At 46.3% G+C, this 25,253-nt stretch overlaps 1 protein-coding gene and 1 long non-coding RNA gene across 3 annotated transcripts in view; one reads left to right on the top strand and one right to left on the bottom strand.

The window, feature by feature from the left end:
- Window positions 1-25,253, bottom strand: part of MCC (MCC regulator of WNT signaling pathway) — a 524,409-nt gene that overhangs the window by 47,682 nt on the left and 451,474 nt on the right. For both annotated transcript variants that reach the window (XM_061429887.1, XM_061429888.1), the window contains 4 exons: window positions 7,631-7,777; window positions 6,606-6,695; window positions 5,042-5,190; window positions 243-383 (listed from right to left, as the gene is read on the bottom strand). In XM_061429887.1, coding sequence (XP_061285871.1) covers window positions 243-383; window positions 5,042-5,190; window positions 6,606-6,695; window positions 7,631-7,777 — 527 coding nt within the window. The remainder of the gene's footprint in view (window positions 1-242; window positions 384-5,041; window positions 5,191-6,605; window positions 6,696-7,630; window positions 7,778-25,253) is intronic.
- On the top strand, window positions 15,160-23,592 carry LOC133255511 (uncharacterized). The gene is made up of 3 exons (XR_009738952.1): window positions 15,160-16,691; window positions 17,403-17,491; window positions 20,682-23,592. It is a non-coding gene; the product is annotated as an uncharacterized LOC133255511 (long non-coding RNA).

Raw genomic sequence — 25,253 nt, 5'->3', positions numbered from 1 at the left:
GAACATTGCTAACAGAAACATACCTGTTTTACTAATACCACACTCATTATCCTTATTTTCTTAATTGCTCCCAGGCTGCTAACTGATTTTTAATATTTATCACACCCTAGCATTTGCTGGTCCAGTTCTCTAGTCACATTTTCTAAAACGCGGTTTTCTACTTTCATGCAGAAGCTTGCTATGGATGCCCTTCTCAATGAAAGTGGCCCCTCGCCTGCCCACCCGCCTGCCCAACTTCCTACCTGTACTGCAGGGCCAGCCTCAACGCGGTGGCATTGGATTCGTACTTCCCCACCAGCATGCTCATCCTCTCGGCATTGCTCTTGCACTCTTCCAGGGTTATGGTCAGAAGGTCATTTTGGGATTTGAGGTGTTCGATACGGCTACAAAGGAAGGAAAATCACGTTCACAGTTTTACACTAGGATTATAATGCGTTGCCAAGATTTTAGTCATCCACTCTAGATTCTGGCCAAAATGCACGTTAGGATATGAGCTCATTAGATGTTTTAGCAAATGCAACTGATGAGAAGTAATAAAGCAAGCAACTCAAAGCTGAAGAATCATTAAATTCTGTGTGAATTAGAAATAAAAATTGCTCCCTGGTTATTTCCCAACCAGTCATGGATGAGCCATTTGCCAGGTAAAGTGCTAGGCTTGGGAGATACACCATGGTAAGGAGCCCTAACCTTCATGAGAGTTAAGACTCAGATGTTCCAATGAACCACCCTCCACCCTCCACAGGGACAAATGAAAAGCAACCCTTACAATAAGAGCTACTATTTGTTAAGCCCTTGCTCAGTAACTCTCCCAATAGCCCTTTGAATTAAGTAGTATTATCTCCATTTCTCAGAGGAGGCACAGAAATGTTAATCCTTGGGCTCTGAACCAGGCAGTTTGACCCCAGATCCTTGACTCAGAATGCTCACTACAGAGCAGGAGCAAAGGATGAATTAATGAGTGAAAAAGAAACTGCACTTAAGGGGTACCTGAGTGGCAACTGCAGAGTGTATCCAAAGCTCTTTCCAGCTTGGACAGTCCCCTAACTGCCTACTACTGGCAGGATAATCAGTGGATAAGAATAAGTTTTATAAAAATCAGAACTGTAAACTCAAGGCCAAAGAGTTTATGGCAAAGTCAGAAAGCAGATTAGGAAAGCCGAAGCCTTCAGCCCCTGTTTTCTGTCCCAGGACGCTGATGCTCTGGATGCAATGATTCATTCCCCACAGGACATGGCCATCTGCAGTACTCAGATCACCAAGTCTTAAAGAGACATAAGGTTTCACACACACAAAATGTTAAGAGCTTGGAAGCCATCTGCTCTGAGGATCAATCTTAGGACCACGCATCTTAGCACATATAACTAAGACCGTTGCGTGGCTTTGGCAACAAGGTCGATTCAATGTAAGGTGTTACAGGATACAGTTTTCTGTCTCTGTTCACATGACGGCCTCTTCAGAGACTTCCCACCCTCTCTTTTACTTCTTGACTTGCTCCAGTTACATTCAGTCCCTACTAATTAGATGAAACCAAACCTCCATGTGGTCAATTCTATCTCAGACAGCACCCCTGTATCGATGGCTCCTACCTTTTAAAACATTCTCCTTCATTTGGGTCACGACAGGTGTCTACTGGTTTTCTCCCTGCCGAAAGGTCATTATTTCTCCTGTCTCCTCTGCTGGCTCCCTCTTCTCTATATAATCTGTGACAGTTGACATTCCCTTAGGACTCAGTCCTAGGTCCACTCCTCTATCAATGCTCTCTTCTGAGGGTGATTTTATCCCAAGACTTTCACAGGCATTTATGTTCCCATGGCTCCCAGATTCTTAGCTCATACCTCTCTTGTAAGTGCCAGTCTCACATATCCAGGGTTTCACACAGACACTTCAAGTTTAACATGGGATTCTTGACTTTCCTCTAACCATAACCTCCTCCATCTTCCCCATCTCAGTAAATGCCACCACCATACACCCGACAACAGAGGTAAGATATCTGCGAGTCTTGAGACCGCCTCTTATTTTATACATCTGTGGATTTTTATCACCACACATACAGTGACCCCTTCAAACTGCCTCTACTTGGCTGTGCTCGTTCACTGCAGAACTGGCTCAGTTTCCACCCCTGCCCACTCCTTGCCATTCTGCACATCTGAGTGAACTTAAAATTAAAAAAAAAAAAAAAAAAAGATTTGTAAAGTGATACAAAGACATTAAAAAAATAAATAAACAAAATAAAATTTAAATCAAATCTGTTCTTCCCCTACATAAAGCACCTTAACAACTTCCAACGGCACTTGGTCTATTACCTCAAATTCCATAGCCCGCCCAGCCCTGACTACTTCAGCACCTTGTCTCACGGGGCGCATCCTTTCACTCATTCTGTCTCAGTTCCACTGGGATTGGGGGAGTTCAGACTTCATACCAGCCACTTCCCAGCCTTGAAGTTGCTGAGTTGGCCCTTAAGACTCTTCCTGGTTTGTCCCATGGCTGTTCCTTTCCCGCCTGAAAAATCTCGATTGCTATTTCTCCCCTTCAGAGATGCCTTCCCTGTCTTCGTACTTAAAATCAAGGCTACCTTTTATTTCGTCACAGTGTCATATTTACTTGGAGCTTTCTCATGTTCTAATTGGTCTGTTTTTGCTTAACTTCCTTAACAGGATATAACTCCATGAAATCTTGTCTGTTTTACTTTCTTTGGCATCCAAATAGCCCAGTATATAGTAGGTGCTTAATATCTGCATGCTGCGTGCTAAGCTGCTTCAGTCGTGTCTGACTCTGCACAACTCTGTGGACTGTAGCCCCCCAGGCTCCTCTGTCCATGGGATTTTCCAGGCAAGAATACTGGAGTGGGTTGCCATTTCTTCCTCCAGGGGACCTTCCCGAGCCAGGGATCGAACCTGCGTGTCTTAAGTCTCCTGCATTGGCAGCCAGGTTTTTTACCACTAGCGCCACCTGAGAAGCCCAAAAAGCAACAATACTTTTGAGTAGTATTTTGAGTAGTGGCAGAGGCATGACCCACCCCATGCCTCTGTCACACACACACAAACACAAGTTAAAGGCTGTCATACTTTCAGAGTGTGATAGGACTACAACTTTGAGATAGGTAGTTAAATAAAAGATATCAGAACATACTGGTAGATAATTTACAAGCACTCCCATGTTCTAGCAGTAGCTGTGATAATACAGAAAACAATGGAGAAGAGGTGGACAGACAGGGGTTGACCAGCTGGGCTATTTAATAGCTCTGGACTTGAGGCAAGTCATTCAATGTCAAAACATTTGCTTTCTAATTTGCAAAATGGGACTATTCTGCCCTCCCAAGTTGAGGATTTAGGGTTGTCTGTGAGTCTTTGGAAAGCTGTTACACTCCATGACAGTGTGAGCTACAGGCACCAAATAGTTCCCCCTTCTTTGGTCTCTCTTAGGTGCATATAACTGAAGAGAAAGGACCCCCCCCCCCTCCAATTCAACCACAGAGCAGGCTTGTTAAATCCCAGAATCTGCTGAGAGGAGATCCTCCTACACAGAGGGCCCTTGAAGGCATCTGACTTCACTAAATTGCAAAGGGCATATCTGATTCAATTTTTAAGCACTCCCCTGCCTGTGACACTGAGAGCACTGCTTGTTTACTGCTGCAAGGTAATCAGCAGGATTGTCACTCTTAACTATTTTGGATTTAATAAGGAAACCATTTAATTTCAAGATTTAAATGACCTAGATTGCCACGTTTCCTTGGTTCTCAAGTACTATATTAAACAGCTTCAAATCAGGGAGGACTAACAGGATAATTCAATTTATTCAGGTTTGCCATACACAAGGGGAATGGCATGAAGCAATGGTTGGGGGTGGGGAACGGCATCCATGTTTCTTACGGGTTGGCTCACAAGCCTCTCCAGTTCTTAGTAGGTAACCCCTGAAGACGGCTGGGTGAGGGCAGCTGCCGCATGCTCGGCCACCATTCAGCCACTGTGGGGCCAGGTCTGAGTCACAGCAGTCACCACAGCTTGGCCCTGCTCCTTCTCTTCTGCTTTTTTAACAACCCAATTTCATTGCTGGGATGACATACAAGCCAGTCTTTGCCAAAGAGGCAGGAGGACAAACTCAAATCACCTCCGTCATAAGATCTGGAAAGAACCCATAAAACTGGGCACACAGTTAAATTATTCTAATCAGGACAGTTAGACCTACTTAGAAAATCTGAACTAAGTAGGATAGGATATAGGGATGGGAGGATGTACACATTTGTGAAAAGCATAAATACGATGAGGCAACCCTTGAATGGAGCAGGGAGGGTTAGACTAGCATGCCTGGTCCACCCCAGGAATGTCTCAGTAGCTCTGGCCTGCATGCTAGGGAGCCATCTTGCCATCCTGACCTACTTGTCATTCCATATGGACTGCTCCTTAGTTTGTTAGGGCCAGTGCACAAGGAAAAGCGGGAGGGGGAATTCCCTGGTGGCACAGTGCGTAAGAACCCGCCGGCCAATGCAGGGGACATGGGGTCGATCCTTGGTCTCGGAAGATTCCACACGCTGCAGGGCAGTGAAGTCCGCATGTCATAACTCCTGAGCTCGTGTACTGTGGCTACTGAAGCCCAGAAAAGCCACCGTAATAAGAGGCCTGGGCACCGAAACTAGGGGTTGCAACTAGAGAAAGCCCGAGGGTAGTACGAAGACCCAGCACAGCCAGAAATAAGTAGATAAACAAATATAGCAGCATGTTAAAACAGAAAGAAGACAGAGCCCCTGGTTCATAAATTATTTAAAGAATTTAAAACAGTGCAACTAACACTTAAAACAGTGACAGCAGAGCACTAAAGCGAGTGTGGGATCCTTCTAAGCATGAGGCCCTGTGCATTTGATGACAGGTCACAGGGGCCCACAGAGCCGGCCCTCCTGTGATGAGCAGGGTGGTGGAAACTCGCACCTGCCAGCTCGACAGCATCACCTTAAGCCCTAATGCATCAGCCAGCCTCAACGGATCTTTGGGATGGGACTGGAGTTTCCCCTCAACACCACCACCGAATACACAGGATTCCTCCTTACCTGTTCAGCCGCTCCGTTTCCACCTCAAATTCTCTAATCTTGCTTTCCGAGATGGCAGATCCATGGGAGTAGAGAGTCTGGAAGATTTCCTGAATGTTGGAGCAGTCCTGAAGAGAGTGGGCCAGGTGCTCTGCCACGCTGCTGGACACCTGAACAGGTGAGCATTAATTCCTCTCTGGACAAAGCCACTTACGGGATGCTGGGCCCCGGGCCCTTGCTTCCCAATTTAAACCGTTCAGTTTTAAACAGTTTAAAGCTGATGTTCCTTGAGAATTGGGCACCCAATGACATAGCTACCCAGATATTTTTCAGTTTGTATAATATAATCCTAGTATAAAAAGTTAACTACTGTGAACGCAGTACACAAAACAGGGTCAAAATGCAACTGCGTCCTCTAAGCTATATCCTCAGCAGCAGGCATGAAAGATCCTGAGCCTTGGGACCTAAAATTTTGTATATTAAATAGAGTTTGGACATCCTTTCTCCTTCCTAAACCCCCTGCCACCCTCAACACTTGTCTCCTGTAGCTAAGGTGAACATCCCATTCCTTCACTTTCATAATTCAGCTTTGGCATGGAAGCTGGGTGCCTGCAATTTCTGCCCAGTGCAAAATTCTAAAATAGGGCCTTAAAAGTTCTGTTTCTGTTTTTCCCCATCCCTGAGGGTCAAACCAGTCAATCTTAAGGAAAATCAACCCTGAACAGTTGTTGGAAGGACTGATGCTGAAGCTCCAATATTTTGGTCATCTGAGGCAAAAAGGCGACTCATTGGAAAAGTCCCTGATACTGGGAAAGATTGAGGGCAGGAGGAGAAGAGGGCATCAGAGGATGAGATAGCTGGATGGCATCACTGATGCAATGGACATGAACTCGGGCAAACTTTGGGAGATGGTGAGGGACAGGGAGGCCTGGCTGCTGAAGTCCATGGGGTTGCAACAGTTGGACACAACTGGGTGACTGAGCAACATTAACAAGGATCAAATAACTGGATTTTCCAGCCTCACTCCCAAATCCTCAAAGACATCCCCAGGGAACTGAAATTATTCTCTTTTCACTATACATCAGTTCACAGCCCCAGGGTATTCGGCATTCTACAAAAGAAAACTCCAGAACTGAGCTGGAAGTTTCCGGTCTGTCCCAGCATCGGCTGTACTTCAAAGGCAGCGATCCTGCTCAGTGGAGAGCACCTTCCCTTTCAAGAGGGACGTGCGAATAATCAAGTTCTCTTAGAGCTTCCTGACTCACTCGGTCTCTGGGGAAGCAGGGTGATATAAAGCAAGTATTTCAAGACTTTGATCTGTATTGCCAGTAACAAGACCTCAATCATTTCTTTCTGAATGGTTTCAACTAGAGAAACAAAAAGCTCCCTTTAAAGCTGAAGGGGTAATTCACTACCAGCGAACCACTAAGCATTTTAACCTGACCCTTTGGAAGGAAATCAAGTATGATTTCCTATTACAATCACCCGGTTTATTGGAAGGCCCCTGGGCAGTGCTTCTGTCGTGGACGAGCCATTGTGTAGTTCTCCTATGTGACATGTCCCTTTGCAACTCATAAACACTCACCCCGATGCTGCTGATCTCTGAGCCTAGGACTGGCCGATCAGATGATGAAGATTCAGACCTGGTCTTGGAGAGCTTCACCCTCTCGGCGATCTTAACAAACAAAACAAAACAAATGATCGAAAAACAACACACGCCACTCCCCATATAAACTACTGAAACTGTGTTTATACAGGGCTACTCTTGAACCTTGGCAACTAAGCCATCAGTTCTTAAAAACGACTCACGTGTCTGATTTTTCTGCCACCTGCTTATTAACTCATGGTTTTTCAGCATTAGTACCACTGACATTTTGAGTTGGACATTCTTTGCTGTGGGGGACTGTTCTGTGCACTATGAGCACCTTGGCTTCTAGCCACAGTACTCCAGGTGTGACCATCGAAAAGGTGTCCACATAGCCAAATAGCCCTTGGGACAAAAATCGCTTCTGGCTGAGGAGCACTGGTGAGACTTCATAAACTTGACGGCTGACAACCAACCTTGTTGCAGAGACTGGCGGGGCTACCAGGAAGAGGATATGTAATCGTGTCAACACTCTCTCTGGGGTGGACTCAGCATAGGAAGGGGGTCAGGGGCTGTGGCTGAGATTGGAGGGGCTACTTCTCACAGCTGCTAGGCCTGCCCATCATTGTCATCTATTTTTCTGCTGGCAGGGCTGTCGGTTCTGGGAGCAGGTAGATCATTGGTTCATTACTCAGGGTTCCCCTCCTGGGCTGAACCATGATCCTCAAGAACAACTCTCTACCCACCTTGTGACAAAACATCTCACTCTCCACAACGACGTGTCAGCTGGGACAGGCTCTGGCCCGCTGATTAATGAGAGCTGGCATCTAGGTTGCAGCCGAGAGAGACTTAAAACTATTAGTGGGTTATCTCTTCCTGCAGCTCCAGCACGGGAGGGCACGGGAGGCCTACGCAGGACCCTGGGAGGCCCCTCAGGGCCCGCTGAGCTAATTGCATGCTGGCACAGCAGCCCTGCTGCACAAAGGCTGGGGCTGCCCGATAACGGCCGTGTCCCCGGAGCTCACCTTGGCGATGGGGATGTCATTGCTGCTGCTGCTCGTGCTCAGTTCTCCGGTGCTGGGGTTAACGGGGCGGTTGGCGGAAGTGAGGCGGCCAGGGCTGGAGGGGCCCGTGGCCTGCACGCTCTGCAGGCGAGTTTGAAGCTCTCGAACCTGAAATGACAACACCTTCAGACATGGCGGCAGGCTCCCCCGGCCCAAAGAGCAGAAGGGCCAGTGTGGGGGAGGACAAAGCTTTCATTTACACGAAGAAACCAGCTTCCCTGAAAACCGAAGTCAGCTGAGTCCGCACAAAGGGCACTGATGTTCTTAACTGGATCTGCCACGGGCTGGCCAGCATCTGCGCTTCACAAGCTGGAGGGGGACATGTTTTCTATGGTGCTGGAAGCTTCCAACACAGGGAGAAGGGCCATCTTTAAGGGATGTTCGCTCACTCAGTACACATGGCACAAGAAATGGAACCCAGGATGAAATTTGTACTTGCATGGAGTTCAGAGGACAGAGATCATTTCAAGCACATGCTCATGCTATAAACATCAATCCAGGGTGGGTGTGCAGGAAGCAGGAAAGAGGAAGAAGGTGACTCCACCTGAAGTCACTGCGGAACTGTCTTTGAGCACAGCCTCCCAGGTGGACAGGGCTGTAATGGACGAGATGAGTGAGGCAGTGGCTGAGCGGCTGGAGTGGGGAGACCGGCTTGGATGACAGGCTGTGTCTGAAGAATGGCAAATTATTAATATGCACAGGGTAGGAGAGAGACCTGCTCTGGGAAGGAGGAGAGGCTATGGCGATGAGAGGGAGTTGGTACCCATGGCTTTTTCCCAAGGGACTTCGAGATGGGATTATCCCGGGGACAGAAGGAAGGAATACCTAATTAGCCCTTCAGTGTGGAGCGACCCAGAGCCCCCTCAATTACATTTAGAACACACATCTACCTGCACAGAATTTAAATGTCCCAACTCTGTTTCTCTATGGTTATGGCTCACTGACATCCAAAGGGAGAAATGCTCCAAGCAAGTGAAGATGATTATTAGAAACCGGTCTTTCCGATGACCTGGATCACAGTTGGATCACTGTATACGGTGTCAGTCTTAAAGGGCACACTGACCGCAGCACCCAAGGGCCCTTACACGTGGGCACCAGACCCTAATGGGAAGAATCAGCACCAGGACATCTAAACCTGGGTTTCCCAACCTATCAGTGCACCAGAATGTTCCAGAGGGTTTGTTAAGACACAGAGCCCAGGCCCCACCGCAGATTCTGATCAGCAGGTGGAGACCACACCTAGGAGTCTGCGTGTCCAACAAGCGCCCAGGCAACGCCGGTGCACCCGGCTGACGGCAGTGACCTGTGGGCGGCCAAGGCCTCACGGCACTTGACATCTCAGAGACCACGGAGCAGAGCCACCCGGCTGCCAGCCCTGAGGCCTTCCAGGCAAACCGTTGTCTAAAAGCGACTGGAGAGCTTTTCATCTTTAATATCTTGGATGTCTCCACCCTGCTAAATTGGGAACCAAAAGTAATTGAAATTTCAATAATTCATCAGCATACGAGAAGCCAAGATAGGAAAACTCCCTCGGAGCAAATTGCATTCAATGGTGAAACAGCTGAAAAGTGCCCAATAGCTGGCTCTGTGGTGGCGTCCAATAACTGCGGGTTAACAGAAATGTGCATCGTCCCCATAAAGAACCACACCCAGGGCTGCCCTCAAAGCCGTCTAAACACCAGAAAAACACACGCTGTCAAAGTCAAGTGGGACTGCTGCTGAGAGATTACAGGGCTCATTGTGGGATGGTCCTGATCAACTGTGCCTCTCTGTGCCCGCGGCCGAGGGCAGGACGCGTTTCTCCATCAGGCCAGCTTCCTGGCACCGGGAAAACCACCGGCGGGTTTCAGGTTCTACCGCTGTGAAAGTCTGATGAGGTCCTGAATAAGCAACAGTGTTACCACCACTGCTGAATCTAAAGAGTATCTGGAGTGAAGTGAAAGTTGGTCAGCTGTGTCCAACTTTTTGTGACCCCATGGACTGTATAGTCCATGGAATTAATTCTCCAGGCCAGAATACTGGAGTGGGTAGCCTTTCCCTTCTCCAGGGGGATCTTCCCAACCCAGGGACTGAACCCAGGTCTTCTGCATTGCAGGCGGATTCTTTACCAGCTGAGCCACAAAGGAATCCCAAGAATTCTGGAGTGGGTAGCCTATCCCTTTCCCCAGGGGATCTTCCTGATCCAGGAATCGAACTGGGGTCTCCTGCATTGCAGGCGGATTCTTTACTAACTGAACTTCAGGGAAGCCCTAAGAGTGTCTGAATCCCTCCCCAAACAATCAGTGGTCTGGGGTTCCAGGAATCCCAACTGGTCCACTTATCTCTCTTCTTAAAACGTAAAGCATGGCCCTGGGCATTTTATAAAAACATCATTAAAACGACTCAAGTTATAAAAAATGTTTCTTCTTCTAATCACTAAAGTCAACATGTCTATTGTGGAAAATTTAAATGACAGTGGAAAATGAAGACAAAAAAAGTACCCATGTTCTTTCTCACTCTACAGAGACCATAGCGTCTGGTCATTTTCCATGGTGTGTTTGTGCGTGGGCATGCACACCTCAAATTCTGAGTCTAAATACTTATTTTCATATTAAAAGCTTTGGGCTAAGAGAATGTCTTTGAAAACTAAAGGATGATAAACATGTTTATTTTGGCCTATGCTTTATTACTTAATGATAATTGTTAGGCAGTGAAAAATATCCAGCTGAAGGGAGTGGAGTGAGCCTTCATGGAAGTTAGTTGAGTTAAAAAGCCCTTTTTCCTTTCTTGCTTGGGAAGTGGGATCTTAATTTAGATGAATACATGTTTCTTTGGAAGGAATGATGCTAAAGCTGAAACTCCAGTACTTTGGCCACCTCATGTGAAGAGTTGACTCATTGGAAAAGACTCTGATGCTGGGAGGGATTGGGGGCAGGAGGAGAAGGGGATGACAGAGGATAAGATGGCTGGATGGCATCACTGACTCGATGGACATGAGTTTGAGTGAACTCCGGGAGATGGTGATGGACAGGGAGGCCTGGAGTGCTGCGATTCATGGGGTCACAAAGAGTCGGACATGACTGAGCGACTGAACTAAACTGAACTGAACAGAAATGAAGGTTAAAGCCAATCTGCTGACTGTGAGCTTACGTAAGGCTTGGGAGAGGGGAGAGACACAGCTATTAGCATCCTTGCTTTTGTTCTCACCCACTGCAGTAAGTTGAATTGTGTACCTTACCCAAAAGACACATCCAAGTTCTAAACCCCCAGTCTATGAATGGGACCTTATTTTGAAATATGGTTTCTGTAGATGTAATTACATCAAGGATCTCAAGATGAGACCCTCCTGGAATTGGGGCAGGCCCTAAGTCTACTTATAAGAAAAAAGAGAGGGAGATTTGAGACACAGAAACACAGAGAAGGCCGTGTACAGATGGAGGCAGAGTGGCCACAAATTAGAGGACACCGGGGGAGCTACTAGAAGCCGGAAGAGGTGAGACAGGATTCTCCTCCACAGCCCATGGAGGAAGTGCAGCCTCGCCAACACCGTGATTTTGCAGACTCCAGAATGGTGAGAGAATGCGTTGTTGTTGTTTTATGTCACCAAGTTTGAGGTCATCACCTAATATACTCATCTTTCACTGAAGATATTTCATTAAAGAAAATATATTTCTCTCAACGAAATACGTGCCTTGCAGTTGGGGATAGCCAGAAATCAAAGCACATCTAAGCTAGGAACTGATAGGTGTGCCGACACCCTTATAGCCTTTCCCACTGGAGCTCTTCAACATCAGACAATGGAACATGATTTCAGTGGCCATTTCCTCGCTTCTTCTAGAGTGAGTATGTAGCCAGGTTGCTTCTAGAGGCCCAGAAGAGGAGTGTGTCTGTCACGTGCCCTGGAATCCTGATGGAGTGTGAAGGGGACAGTCTTGTGTCTCAGGGGCTCAGAGTCTAGCCAGACTTCTCGTGACGTGGGCTCCGAGAAGGGACACTGACAAGAAGTGTCAGCACGTGAAAGAAGCATTACTCTGCCTCCCGGAGTGGGAAACACTGGCCTTCAATCTTGAAGGTTGAGGAGCTGTTTAACAAGCGAATAAAGAGGAAAACAGCTCTGACAGGCTCAAGGAAGGAAATGACAATAAAATGCCAGCCCTCCGCTACTCTTAACGCTCAATGACTTCCCGAAGAGCAAAAAGGGCTTCATAAGATCATCTGACGAGAGAAGAGAATGGACTGGAATGAGGAAGAGAAAGGAAGTGAGTCAAAGCTGCATGTGAGATCAATGATGAGGGCTCAAACACTGTCAGTGAAGCGGGAGCAAAAATGGCTAGCACTCCCCAGAGCACCATCCAACAGAACTTCCTTTCCTGTAGTAATGGGTGTGTTCTCTAGCCTCACTGTCTACTACGGTGGCCATAAGCCACATGAAATGTGCCTACTGTTCCCAAAGAACTTTAATTTTAATTGTATTCTATTTTAATTAAACTCCAAGTTAAATAGTCGTGCGTGGTGAGTAGTTACTGTATTGGTCAATGCAGTTCTAGAACAATTTAAGAAAGGATAAAGATAGACAAACTTGTGGCTGGAATGACTCTGCGTATCACGGTACTTGGCAAAATGGTGAAAACATAAGAAGAAGCTGAGTTTTCAGAGATAAACAAGATGCCAACTTTGGACATACTGCATTTGAGGAAACCATCAGGCGTGTGAAGGATTTCAGTCAATGGTAGAAATGTGATCTGAGAGAAAGGGATCAGAACTGGGCTTCTGCGTGTGGATAAGGTGTAAGTGTGGAGGTGGGCGGAGAGAGGCCACACAGCTGGTTGGATTGAAGGCTCAACTGTGGACACGAAGGTACTAAGAAAGGTGTGTTTGCGAACTGCAGTTGAGGATGAAAAAAGAGGCGGCTTCCATCTGATGGCTTTTGTCTGTCTTAGAGTTAAGGTGCTCTGATAGGAGAGAGGGAGGGGATAGTAGCTGTCAAAAAAGAGAAAGGAAGGTGACCTATAACCCAAAGAGCGAGAAAGAGAAGGCAAGGAGAAACGCTTACACAGCACACTGCAGACTCAGCTCTTTGATTTTAGACAGGAGACTGAGTCAATGCATTGTTTTCTTCAAACCCTGGAGACTTCATGAAAATGTCAGCAAGGAATAAAAGCTGTAACAGTGAAGAGAATGTGCTTGGGGCATTAGCAGAAAGAAGACTTGGGCGCATTCCTTAAAGGCAGAGTGCAAGGAAGAGCACTGATGAAAGACAGACTGGAAAAAGCCCAATTCCATCAACTGCACAAGGGGAGCTGTTGTACACAAGGTTGGTAGCTTAGATGTGGTCTTGGCAGGTACTAAAAGGACAAGAATGAGAAGCAGGGCTGCAAACAGGGGACGAGGGGTGTGACTGTATACAGAACCAATGAAAATTTCCAGTGTATGACAGCTGTGGCTAAAGTAAACAGGCAGGCTTCCTATTAAGAGTGTATAGAAATGCGGCATAAAAACGAACAGTGAGAAAGAAATTCACTGCCAGGGTTCAAAGACAGACAGTAAAATCTCCAGGTGCCAGAAATGAAGTGAAAAATAAGGTTAGAGAGGTAGGAGGGAGCTGGTGCTTCAGGCAGCTGGGGAGGGGTGAGCAGGGCATGGAGTGAATGTGCCAGGACCCGGGGAGAGGACCCAGGACCGCGGCAGGTTAGGCCGCTGGAGCGGACGCTCCTGCATCCAGCTGGGAGGCTCCCTGCCAGGTCCCTCTGTGAACAGCGGACCGAGGGCACTGCCCAGGAAGCTGGAAGGCAGTCCAGGCTGTGCGGGAGTCAAACCAGAGAAACCAGCACCTCAGCCTCGGGACCCAAGAGTGTGGGGTCCAGGCTTATTCTGGCTCCACATTGTGTGCACCGCCCCCCGATCCTGGGAACTGCTCCCTGGTGGCTCGGTGGTGAAGGTCCCATCAACAAAGAAGGAGATGAAGCTTCCATCCCTGGGTTGGGAAGATCCCCTGGAGAAGGAAATGGCAACCCACTCCAGTATCCTTGCCTGGAGAATCCCATGGACAGAGGAGCTGGGTGAGCGACCGTCCATAGGGTCACAAAAGAGCTGGACACGACTTAGTGACTAAACAACAACAACAAATCTTGACAGTGGAAACTGGTCTGGATTTTGTCAGACCACTCTCCTCCCCAAAAATCTAACTGGTAAACTCCCCAATATCATCAGGGAACTGGGAGAGACTTAAGCCTCCCACAACGGTGCCCAGGACCGTGGAGCTGACTGACATGGAAGAATGGCGTCAGGGACAGGAGGATGAGACAAGACAGGCTAAATCAGGAGACGGACCCAACAGAGACAAGATCAGAATAAAGCAACCTGTAAACCACAGCACAATAAACACCTTTAGGGCCTGTAAAGAGATAAAAGGAGTAATTTTTGTACAGAATAGGAAATTGTGAAATAAAAATAGGCAGATATCAAGCAAGAATAGGCAGATGAAAAAGAAAAACCCATGGAAAATATAGTCAATGAAGTGAAATCAGGTTAAGCTCTAGACTGGGAAGAGTGGAAAAGAGTGTTTTTCAATAAAATTGGAAAGAGAAATAGTGAACAGGAACACAGCACAAAGAATTCAGAACATACCATGGGCAGCTAAATAGACATAAAAATGCAAGTGTCATTGAGAGGCTCCAACCCACTTCCAAAAGAGTTCCAGAGGACAGAACACAGGAAATGACAGAGAAACAATATTCGAAAAGAAAAGAAGTAAGTTTTCCAGATGTAGTCCTGAGACTTTAGTATCATGTCAGGTGCTAGATAGCTGTGGAAGTTTTTAGATATGTCTGCAAATGCTTTGATAGTCCCTCCATCAAAAAGTGGACTCCAGGATTTCCCTTGTGGTACAGTAGATGCGAATCTGCCTGCCAGTGGCGGGGACATGGGTTTGATCCCTGGTCTGGGAAGATTCTACATGCGGGAGCATCTAAGCCCGCGGGCCACAACTGCTGAGCCCACAAATGAGAGCCCGCGCTCTGGAACGAAGAGCAGCTCCCACTTGCCACAGCCAGACGAAGCCCAAGTGCAGCAACAAAGACCCAGGGCAACCAAAAACAACTCCAGTTCCCCTCTCCTTGCACACGCCTGGCCTGAGCCGGCATCTGATCAACAGATAGTTGTGCCAGTGATGCCACGTAACTTCCAAGGGTAGGTTAGAAAAGGCAATGCAATTCGCCTACCTCTCTCTCCGGGTGCTGGCCCTTACTAGCCAAACATGCTGCTGTGAGGAAGCCCAGGGCACACAGAGAGGATGCTTGTGGGTGTTCTGACCAACAGTCCCTGCTGAGGTCCAGACAATGGTCAGCCTCCCCACCAGACAAAGGAAGCATGCCTTCAAGATGACTGGCCACGGCCACCCTCTGACTGCAAGCACATCTGAGCCCAAGAGAGAACTGTCCACTGGAGGCCAGTCATCCCCAGAAACATGCAGATAGTCATAAACGATTGTTCTTTGGGGGCTCCATATTTGGGGTGGTTTGTTATGCAGCTGGTGCTAACCGGAAGAAGAGGAGGACAAAACTGCATATCTAGAAACACTGCACTGCAAATGTAGGTGGAAGGGAAAGGGTAAAGAGGGAATCTTGAAGCTGCCTGGTGGGAGAGACACCTTAAGCTCTGAGGGCGGGGATGTTGGTCTGCTTCACTCACTACTATATTCAACACGTGGAACAGTGTCTGACACTGTGTCAGCCTCAATACAATCTTGGATATTGCCAAATAAAACTGTCACCTGAAAACCCAAGACGTAGCTAGACTACTATAGCAGCCTGAGTAATGGCCCCCAAAGATGTCCACACCTAAATCCTGGAAATCTGTGAATAAATTATCTCACATGGCAGAAGGGAATTTGCAGGAATCATAGAAAAAGGCAAGGAAACTGAACCAAGAAGGAACACAGCCCTGATGCCTCACTGATTTTAGTGAGCAAGACACATTTCAGACATTTGACCTCCAGAACCGGAAGATAATATATCCGTGTCATCTTAGGTCACTGACTGTGGTAATCTGTCTCAGCGACAACAGGAAACTGTACACCTATCGTCAAGAGTGTGGGCAAAAAGAAAGACAATCTCAAAGATTAAGAATTAAGCCCCTATAGACCTTTGCTGAAAGAACTTCCCAAGGACACACAAGCTTTTCAGGAACAAGAAAACTAAATTGCAAAAAAGAATGTGATAAAGGGAAAAATGATAAGCACAAAAACTGTCAGGGATATAAGGGCTTTCCCAGTGGTGCAGTGGTAAAGAACGCGCCTGCCAAAGCAGGAGACACAAGAGACAGGGGTTTGATTCCTGGGTCAGGAAGATCCCCTGGAGTAGGAAATGGCAACCCACCCCAGTGTTCTTGCCTGGAGAACCCCATGGACAGAGGAGCCTGGGGGGCTACAGCCCATGGGGTCAGAAAGAGTGGGACATGGCTGAGTGACTAACACGTTCACTTTCAAGCACACGCACATGCCATGAGGTGCGTGTGGGGACTCTGCAACCTCACTCTTGGACATGTATCCAGGGAAATTCCCACACAGGACAAAGAGGACACACGCGTGGCCTATGCCCCGGGGCACTGTTCGTGGTAGAGGGAGGTCTGGACGTTGGGCATGGTAAATGTGCTGGGGACACTACAAAATGTCAGGAGGCCATTAGACCTGATGCATACGTGGCACCATGGGCAGACCTTAAAGTCAGAAACAAAGAAAGAAATGTGCAGCACAGCACAGCGGATGTAAATGAAAACACAACACTGTGTATAAGGACGCACGTAAAACGAGGGAAAGAGAGTCGGGGAGAAAAGCAGTAAATAAAAGCAAGCCTTTTCAGGATCCATGTGTCTGCTTTAACAGAGGGATGTAATTAGCTTATCTCTGGGCCCTGCAGGCCAGATGAAAACAAACAAATGAAAGGAAGTAAATATAAAGCTAGGCGCTCAGGGGCATAAGAGATTGTAGCAGCCAGATGTTGGTGAGGACGGAGAGTCGGGCTGGAGCTGTTGAGGCGTCACAGTGGTGGGTTTCCTGAAAGGGTGCAGGTCGCCGACAGGGAGGTGAGGGCAGCTGCAAGCAGGGCCAGCTGCTGGGCCTGTGCACCCCCAGGACGACTGCAGGGGCTCAGAGAGACGCCCAAGCCCTCTGACGGAGTCAGCTGAGAACGTGGGGCACAGATGAGTGACGGCAGGAAGGAGAGGTGGCACTGGACTCCTGAGTAGGAGCAGAAGCATTGCTATTAGCCATAAAGGAACAAGTCTGTGTTCCGCTGATGGTATGGAGCACTGGTCACTGGGCAGCTGTAATTTCAGGCAATTAGGTTGTAATTCATAATTTTGCTGTGTAATGGAGCTGGTGGAGACAGATGATTTGTACACTGGAGATGGCTGAGAACCGCTGAGCCGGAAAAGTTCTACTGAATGAGCTTGAGGTGGTGAGCACGGGGGGCCTCAGAAAGCAGCCCCTTCGAGGCTGGGCTTGGGGCTGTGTTGGCAGAGAACCACTGTCTCCCACTGGAGATTTTATAAGACTTTTCTTTTTTGGAGCCCTCAAGCAAATGAGAAAGCAGACTTTACTTATAGAAAATATACACTTATTCCTACAAATGTGATTTGTTTCAGCAAAATAGTATTTTATTGTTCAGGGCAATTTTGAGTCAGCTGAATCAGAAGAGGAAGAAATTATAGAACATAAGGAGGAAAGCAAACTCAGCTGCATTTCTGTTCTCTGAAGGGTGATGGGTGTACCTCGTTCTTCTTTTGTCTGAAAGCCCACGAAGGAACCTGGACCGGATTATCTAAGTGGCTGCATTGGGGAAAAAGGTCAGTGCTTTGGCTGTCTTCCTAATTTCTGACCAGCTTTCAAACAAATGTTGTCAGCTACTTGCTTTACAGCCAAGAGCTTGCCTTTACACAGCTGGACTTCCTCACTGGAGTGGAGGTGAAGGAGGGAGACAGGGAGGGATAAGTCAACACTGGTACCCACAACTAAAAAAACTGCTTCACAATTTCCATGGCACAGTTTCCATGGCACAATTTCCAGGTGTGCACAGAGCCCATTTAGAAACTGTTTTCAAAGAAGACATGAGAAAATCAGAGTTTTGTGGGTTCTCTGCCATGGATCTCTCTTAAAACTTCCTCTAAGTACAGAAAAGAGGGGAGACAAGTTTTGCCAAAAATGTTCTGTCAGGCTCACATCAAGATAAATATGTGCACAGACAGCTTGTCTATGAAACAAACTTGTTTTGTCTTCACTTGGTTTTGTTTTGGGATACCAGGGACACTGATGTGTCGTACCCTAAGGAGTCTGCCACCCACGTTATGTAAGAGAGGCTGCTTTACTTCCAGTCTGGGTAGAAGCAGGAGATGATATGGGGAAAAGCAGACAGAACATAGGAAAGGAGTCCAAACAATAGAAAAGTGAATGCTTCATCCCACTGCAAGGCTACCAGAGCCTAAGTTTTGATGCTGAGAGTTAATGTCAGCACAGACCAGGATCATTAAACTTCCGCGGGCCTCTCATGTCTAAGAAGGGTATAATAGTACCTCTCCTAGAATTATGGTGCAGGTTAAATGAGATGTGCATACATCATCACTCATCACTAGTAAATGCTCAAAACATATTCAGCATTATAATTCAGGCTCTACCATCCTGCTTTGCTTCAAAGGTATCTATTTTTAGTACAAGAGGGGTATGTTTAGTCTAAAAGCGGTCAAAGAATGTTAGTACTATCAGTATTATTAACAGGTTCTTAAAGATAAACAATCAAAATTGCACTGAAAAAAAAAATGCATTGGTAGGTGGCACCTTGTAAAACTATTTTTCTTCAACAGATGAGCACGGGAAGTTCTCCCCCACCCCGGGCAATGCCTCCTTGCCTCTGCATTCCCAGGGATCCTGTGTCCTCCCAGATTCTAGAACACGCACAGCCCTCTCTGCAGCCCCTCTTACACTCATGTGACCTTGATGAGTGGAAGACAGGGGTGGGAACCATTCCTGTCTCAGATGCAGGGCTCCTCACCACCACACTGTGGCCCTTGGAGAAGCGGGTGAGGCATGAATAGAAAGTGCCAGAAAGGCTGTGGGGTGTCCTCTCTCTTTTCACTCCACCTATGGGGAGCGGGTAAAGATGTCTGGAGAGGCTTTCGGAACATACACAGCGGGTGACTGAAGGATACCGCCTTCCGCTTACTGTCTGGGTTCTGCTAGGATCACAGCGGGGAAGTGTGTGAGGGTCCTACAGCCCATTCATTGATTCATAGCTCATGGAAGGGCCCGAGCATCAATCCTTTGGAAGAGTTTCCCAGTGATGCTGTCACACATGTTCTGAGCCACTCCAGGATGGATGCATGAAACCGCCTGATTCTCTGGCACCTGCATTCCCGTCCAAGTCTACCTGGTATCACACTCGAAGCAAATCAATCACCAGGAACATTTACTGCTCAACACATGGCTCCTTCCTATTTCTCAGCCCCTCTCCGGTGAGGTGGAGCATCTGTTTAGCTCTGGTCCATGGGCTGTGAACAGAAGCATTCAGATGAGGAGGAGTCTGTTCAAGTGATGTTTTAGGGAACAGGCTACCATCACCCTGGGTTCCTGAGGGAACACACGGAACAGAGCTGTGTGCTCCTCTTCAGACCTGCACTGGATGTGCAGTGCAAGCAGGAAATAAGCTTCTCATTTGGGAGGCTACTTTGTTACCACTGTGTATCCTATCCTCTCCAGTCACTCAGAAAAGAGCCAGCTGGGACCCCCAAACTGAGGTGGAAGGAGAAGACTGGACCAGATCGCCTCCTCTCAACTCAGGGTTGCTGTTTTGTTTTTTTAAATAAGTATTTTATGAATTTGAACTTAGCAAATATTGGCATCTTCTTCCTCATATAAAGAAACTCCTAAGAGGAAATAGAAAAGGTAAGATATGAACAAATTTCCATCAAGGACAAAACAGAATAACTGCTTCGGTGTGGATATCAAGTTATTAAGGCTGGGAGATGCCGATCACATTCCATAATTCATATTTTACTTTTTGTTTCTTCAATTTGAAAATTAAAGAAAAGTAGAAAGAAAATATATGACTCTTTTCATGGCCTAGGCTTGGCCTCTTAATATTTTAGTGTATTAGCTCCTCTTCTACTTCTATGTATCTATATATATTAAACAACACATAACTGTAAGAATACATCTGTTAGAAAAATAAACTACAGCACTGTCAAAGTGTTCAAGTTCCCTTTGATCCAGGTAGGTCCTTATCCCCTGCCCCTGCCCCCATAACGATTATGAAATTGATCTGCATTTGCTATAATCTAAATAAAATTCACAGTAAACATGAAGGACTATTTTGCAGTCCTGCATTTTCAATATCCAGACAAAAAAAGTATCACAGAGGGGGAGACAAAGTGGGAAGAGGTCACGTGAGATCTAAGGCCGAATAAGGCAAAACGGAGAGGAATCTTTATTTAACCTCTGAAAAGTGTCAACAATTTCACCTCCAGAAATATCTTCGCTGTTACTGATTTTTTCATTAAATATTCCAAAGCGACACTGATGTAGCCTACTGTGCTGTCCTTAGTTGCTCAGTCGTGTTTGACTCTTCGCGACCCTATGGACTGTAGCCCGCAGGGTCCTCTGTTCACGGGGATTCTCCAGGCAAGAATATTGGAGTGAGTTGCCATGCCCTCTGCCAGGGGATCTTCCCAACCCAGGGATCGAACCCAGGTCTCCTGCATTGCAGGTGAAATTTTTTACTGACTGAGCCACCAGGAAAGCCCCAACGTAGCCTACAATGGGAGATGCAGTGAATGGCCATTTTGGAGGCAGACAAGGCTCTGGACACCTCAGCCTGACGCTTTACATCTTATCTCCCAGTAGGGGCGGGCAGCCTAATAATAAGTATATATTATAAATGAATTAATTAGTATAAAGAAGGATATAATAAAACACATGGTCAACCTTTAAGGTCATTAATCTTTCTCAGCAGGCTTTTTCATTTAATTTAGACTCCTCTCTCTCTAGCCCCCTTAAGCATGAACACTGATTGCCAAGTGCCCTTGGACATAACTTGGGTGAATACTGAAGGCGGATTCGACTGGGTGTTCAGAAGCAGCTCAGTAGTCAGAAACAGGCGCCAGAGGATCAGGAACCGGCGGCTCTAGGCGTGGGTCTTGGGCTCACACAGGAGGACGCTGAGTACAGCATGGGGATGAGGGCCACACCTGCGTGTGCACAGGGGCCCGAGCAGGGCTGTGCTGGACTGCCACACTCACAAGACTCCTTCTGCACGAGACTGACCACAGGGGTTCAGTGCAGCGCCACCCCTGCTGACTCACAAAGGCGACCCAAAGGCATCAGCCTGATACCCCTCCAGGAAAAGGAACTGGGAAATGAGTTCATAGGCCAAGGATTCAATCAATCACGTTTACATAATTCAGCTCCAATAAGAACCCTAGATTTTAAAGTTTGGCTGAACTTCCCTGGTTGGCAAACCTCTGTCTGTGGCCACACATCACAGCGCAAAGCTTTTAGGACTCCAGGGGAAGAAGACAGCGGGACGATTTGTTTTCAGACCTCTTTCAGACGTCACCTATGTGTCTCTTAGTTTGGCTGGTTCTGATTTATATTAATCGATTTTTGCTATAATAAAACATAACTGACTGCAGGACGTTCTGAAGAAGGAATGTGTGTCACCTGTTTCAGATTCAAGGCTATGATTCAATGGGACACAGATTCATGAGCCTGTGGTCACATCCAGTTTGCTTTACTGAACTATCTGAGGAACACACTGACCATTTATGTTACATGGCAGTTGACCTAAACAATTAGGTAAAAAAAATACGTAACTGAGAGAGGCTGATCCTTTCTATGAGTTCTCAGGGTGTCTTCTGTGTTCCTGCTCCCTTTCAGCTGACATGTCAATAACTTCATATATGAAGATAACACCACTCTAATGGCAGAAAGTAAAGAACCTCTTATGAGTTGAAAGAGGAGAGTGAAAAAGCTGGGTTAAAACTAACATTCAAAAAACTAATATCATGGTATCCAATCCCATCACTTCATGGCAAATGCAAGGGGGAAAAGTGGAAACAGTGACAGACTTTATTTTCCTGGCCTCCAAAATCACGGTGGATGGTGACTGCAGCCATGAAATTCAAAGATGTTTGCTCCTAGGAAGGAAAGCCATGACCAACCTAGACAGTGTATTAAAAAGCAGACACATTACTTTGCCAACAAAGGTCCACATAGTCAAAGCTATGGTTTTTCCAGTAGTCATGTATGGATGTGAGAGTTGGACTATAAAGAAAGCTGAGCGTTAAAGAACTGATGCTTTCAAATTGTGGTGCTGGAGAATACTCTTGAGAGTCCCTGGTCTGCAAGGAGATCAAGCCAGTCATTCCTAAAGGAAATCAACCCTGAATACTTGTTGGAAGGGCTGATGCTGAAGCTCAATACTTTGACCACCTGATGTGAAGAGCTGAGTCATTGGAAAAGACCCTGATGCTGGGAAAGACTGAAGGCAGGGGCAGAAAAGGGAGACAGAGGATGAGACGGTTGGACGGTATCATTGACTCAATGGACTTGAGTTTGAGCAAACTCCGGGAGATAGTGAAGGACAAGGAAGCCTGGCATGCTGCAGTCCATGGGGCTGCAGAGTTGGACACGACTTAGTGACTCAACAACAACTATTGTAAAGACCTGTTTACTTGCCTGTCTGCCAAACATCCCCAAGGCCAGCGTCTGTATCCCGTTCATCAGTATATTCCCTCTGCCCAGCACAGAGGAGAAGACCAGTCATGTTTACAAAATTAATAAATGAATGAAAAGCCAAGTGCTTCCCTTTCTAGAGTAATTAATTTTACTTTGCCTAAATTAAACTCATTTCTTTATGCATGAGGAAATGAGTGGTTCTATTACAGAGCATGCAGAAATAAAGGATTATCTCATTTAATAATGAGCTGGGACCAATAATAAAAATTGTCTGCCTATTGTTCCTTAGTTACTGCTCTGCCAAGTAGCCCAATCTGCTCACTGACATTAAAGGTCTAATTTAATTAAATCATGTACAAGGCTCAAAAAATCTACCAAGAGCACTCTGTTTAATTACAGGCAAGGGGGTAAGCACCAATCCTATTGATCTGATCAGTTCAAATTCTATACAGTGAATGTGGGCAGTGGAAAAAAAACAACCACCTGCTTTCCAGGCAACTTTGATGAACTGTGGATTCCGAGTGGCCAGAAAGACAACAACGGCAAACCAGCCATGTCATCACGTGGAACCACAAGGATGGAACTGACCAAACCTCAGCCATTCCTCAGAGCTGTACAGCACGAGGAGAAGACAACCAGCCACAAAAGACAGATTCCTCCTCGGGGAAATGAAATACACTGGGTCATGGTAGGCAGAAGTCATCCAGCATGTAAAATCCAGCAAACTGGCACTCAACGGCCTTGAGCAGATTCTGACACCCACAACTGTCTTGGAATAAACAGAAATAAATCTAATTCATGGGTACATATACAAACTGGGAATTGCCAGTTGAAGAAGACATACAAGTTCCCTAATATATTTTTATTTGGAGGTAATTAAAATATAAACATATACATTGATATAAAATTGTATTAACTACAGAACTTACATGATAATAAATGCGATCAGAATAAAAGTTTTGAGTACAATGTATGTATGTGTATCTGTGGGTGTCTCTGCAGTTATTCAATGTCCATCTATGAATTCAAATCTATATGGATTCTTAGGGAAAAAAGGTGGTATGGTGTTAATCTTTCCAGACTACTAAACAGGTAACTCTGGACTTCACCCCAAACAATTATGGGTAGTTTTTGAGCAGTTTCTATGTGCCATGCGTTAGTCAAGTGCTTAGATAATTCATGAGGATTACATAGTGTTCCCGCACTGGGCACTATTATTATCCCCATTTCATAGCAGAGTAAACTGAGGCACAGAGAGCGTAGGTAACTTCCCAGAGACTCACAGTGGCTTTGGGGGGTCACTCTGTGGCCCCAAGCAGTCACTGAGCCCTGGCACAGAGTGTGACACCATGAGACTATGCTGTCCTTAAGACTGTCCTCCAGAGCTGGAGAGAATACTCAATGAAGGGAAACTGGTTTTTTCTCCTTTGCTAGTCACAATCAAGTGCAGTCTTGTGCTTCAGTATCTCAAGTTCGAGGAGGAAACTTATTCTAAACCACAATATGTAATTAGGCCTAAGACCAACATTTCCTTCACAAAGCAAGCACCAACAGAATGTGCGTGCTAAAAGCAAGCACACCTAATTAGGGCATTAGTCATAATGATCAGGGAATGTAACCCAGGAAATTACATGCGCTGTGGGCCTTAGCACTAAGTAAATGTCCTCAGCTTGCCCAGATAAAGTCTTTGCTGACTGCAATGATTTACACCTGCCGTTGCCAGGACTGGCATCCGATACAGCTGGGTTCTGAAAATAAGCTTATGCATGTGAGTTTAGACAAAATAACACTCAGATATGAGCGTTAGGAAATGCTGGCAATAGCCACAAATGAGGAAAAGAGTTGATAGCATTCAAAAATAGGGCTTTCTTTCATATTCATGCACAATGTCAAGTATGAACACTGTGTGGGGATTAGAAACAATGATGTACACACGCTGCTCTTGGTGAAGCAGGTTAAAGAGCGATGGCAAGACCAAGGTGTATCTTTTTCCTCCTCTGCGCAAAATCACCAGTCAGAGCACAACAGAAAGCAAGCTTCTAATTCTGCCACGATGGAGAAAGAGTAAATAAAGCAGGCCTAGTAATTCAAACCGAAGTTCAAAGGGAACTGTTTCTGACCAAAGAATTCATTGCTTCACCTCCAGTCCAATGACAAATCAAATGAACAGCCAAACAAAGAAATACTTGTGGGTTCCTAAGAAAAAACTCTATCTTTGGAAAAGTGAGTGCTTAACAACTCTGCCAAACAATTTTATCCTGAAACATCAACTCCTTTAGTAACAGCTGTATTTCCAACCAACCACCAAACAAACTGGTTCTCAAACCTGTTTGGGTCATAGGGCCATTTAAGCAGGCAGAGGTGACTACAAGGAATTACATATACACACTCAGAACATACACACACAGAGAGAGATATATAGGACTATTAACTTTAATGGGCTTCCCTGATAGCTCAGTTGGTAAAGAATCTGCCTACAAGGCAGAAGACCCCAGTTCGATTCCTGGGTCAGGAAGATCCCCTGGAGAAGGGAAAGGCTACCCACTCCAGTATTCTGCCCTGGAGAATTCCATGGACTGTACAGTCCATGGGGTCACAGAGTCAGACATGACTGATTGACTTTTTCACATTAACTCTAATGAGTGTAAAGGACATTTCATATTAGACTCACTATGGATATATGACAGCAGGTACTATAAATCTAAAGAAACATGATCAGAAGAAACTGCGAAGTGGAAATTCTTTATATTTTTGCAAATTATAAATTATTTGCCTGCTGCTGCTGCTGCTAAGTCGCTTCAGTCATGTCCGACTCTGTGCGACCCCATAGACGGCAGCCCACCAGGCTCCCCGTCCCTGGGATTCTCCAGGCAAGAACACTGG

The sequence above is a fragment of the Bos javanicus genome, chromosome 10 (assembly GCF_032452875.1).
Source record: "Bos javanicus breed banteng chromosome 10, ARS-OSU_banteng_1.0, whole genome shotgun sequence".
Classification (NCBI taxonomy): domain Eukaryota; kingdom Metazoa; phylum Chordata; class Mammalia; order Artiodactyla; family Bovidae; genus Bos; species Bos javanicus.
The sequence above is the reverse complement of the archived record's forward strand: the minus strand, read 5'-3'. Positions and strand labels throughout refer to the sequence as shown.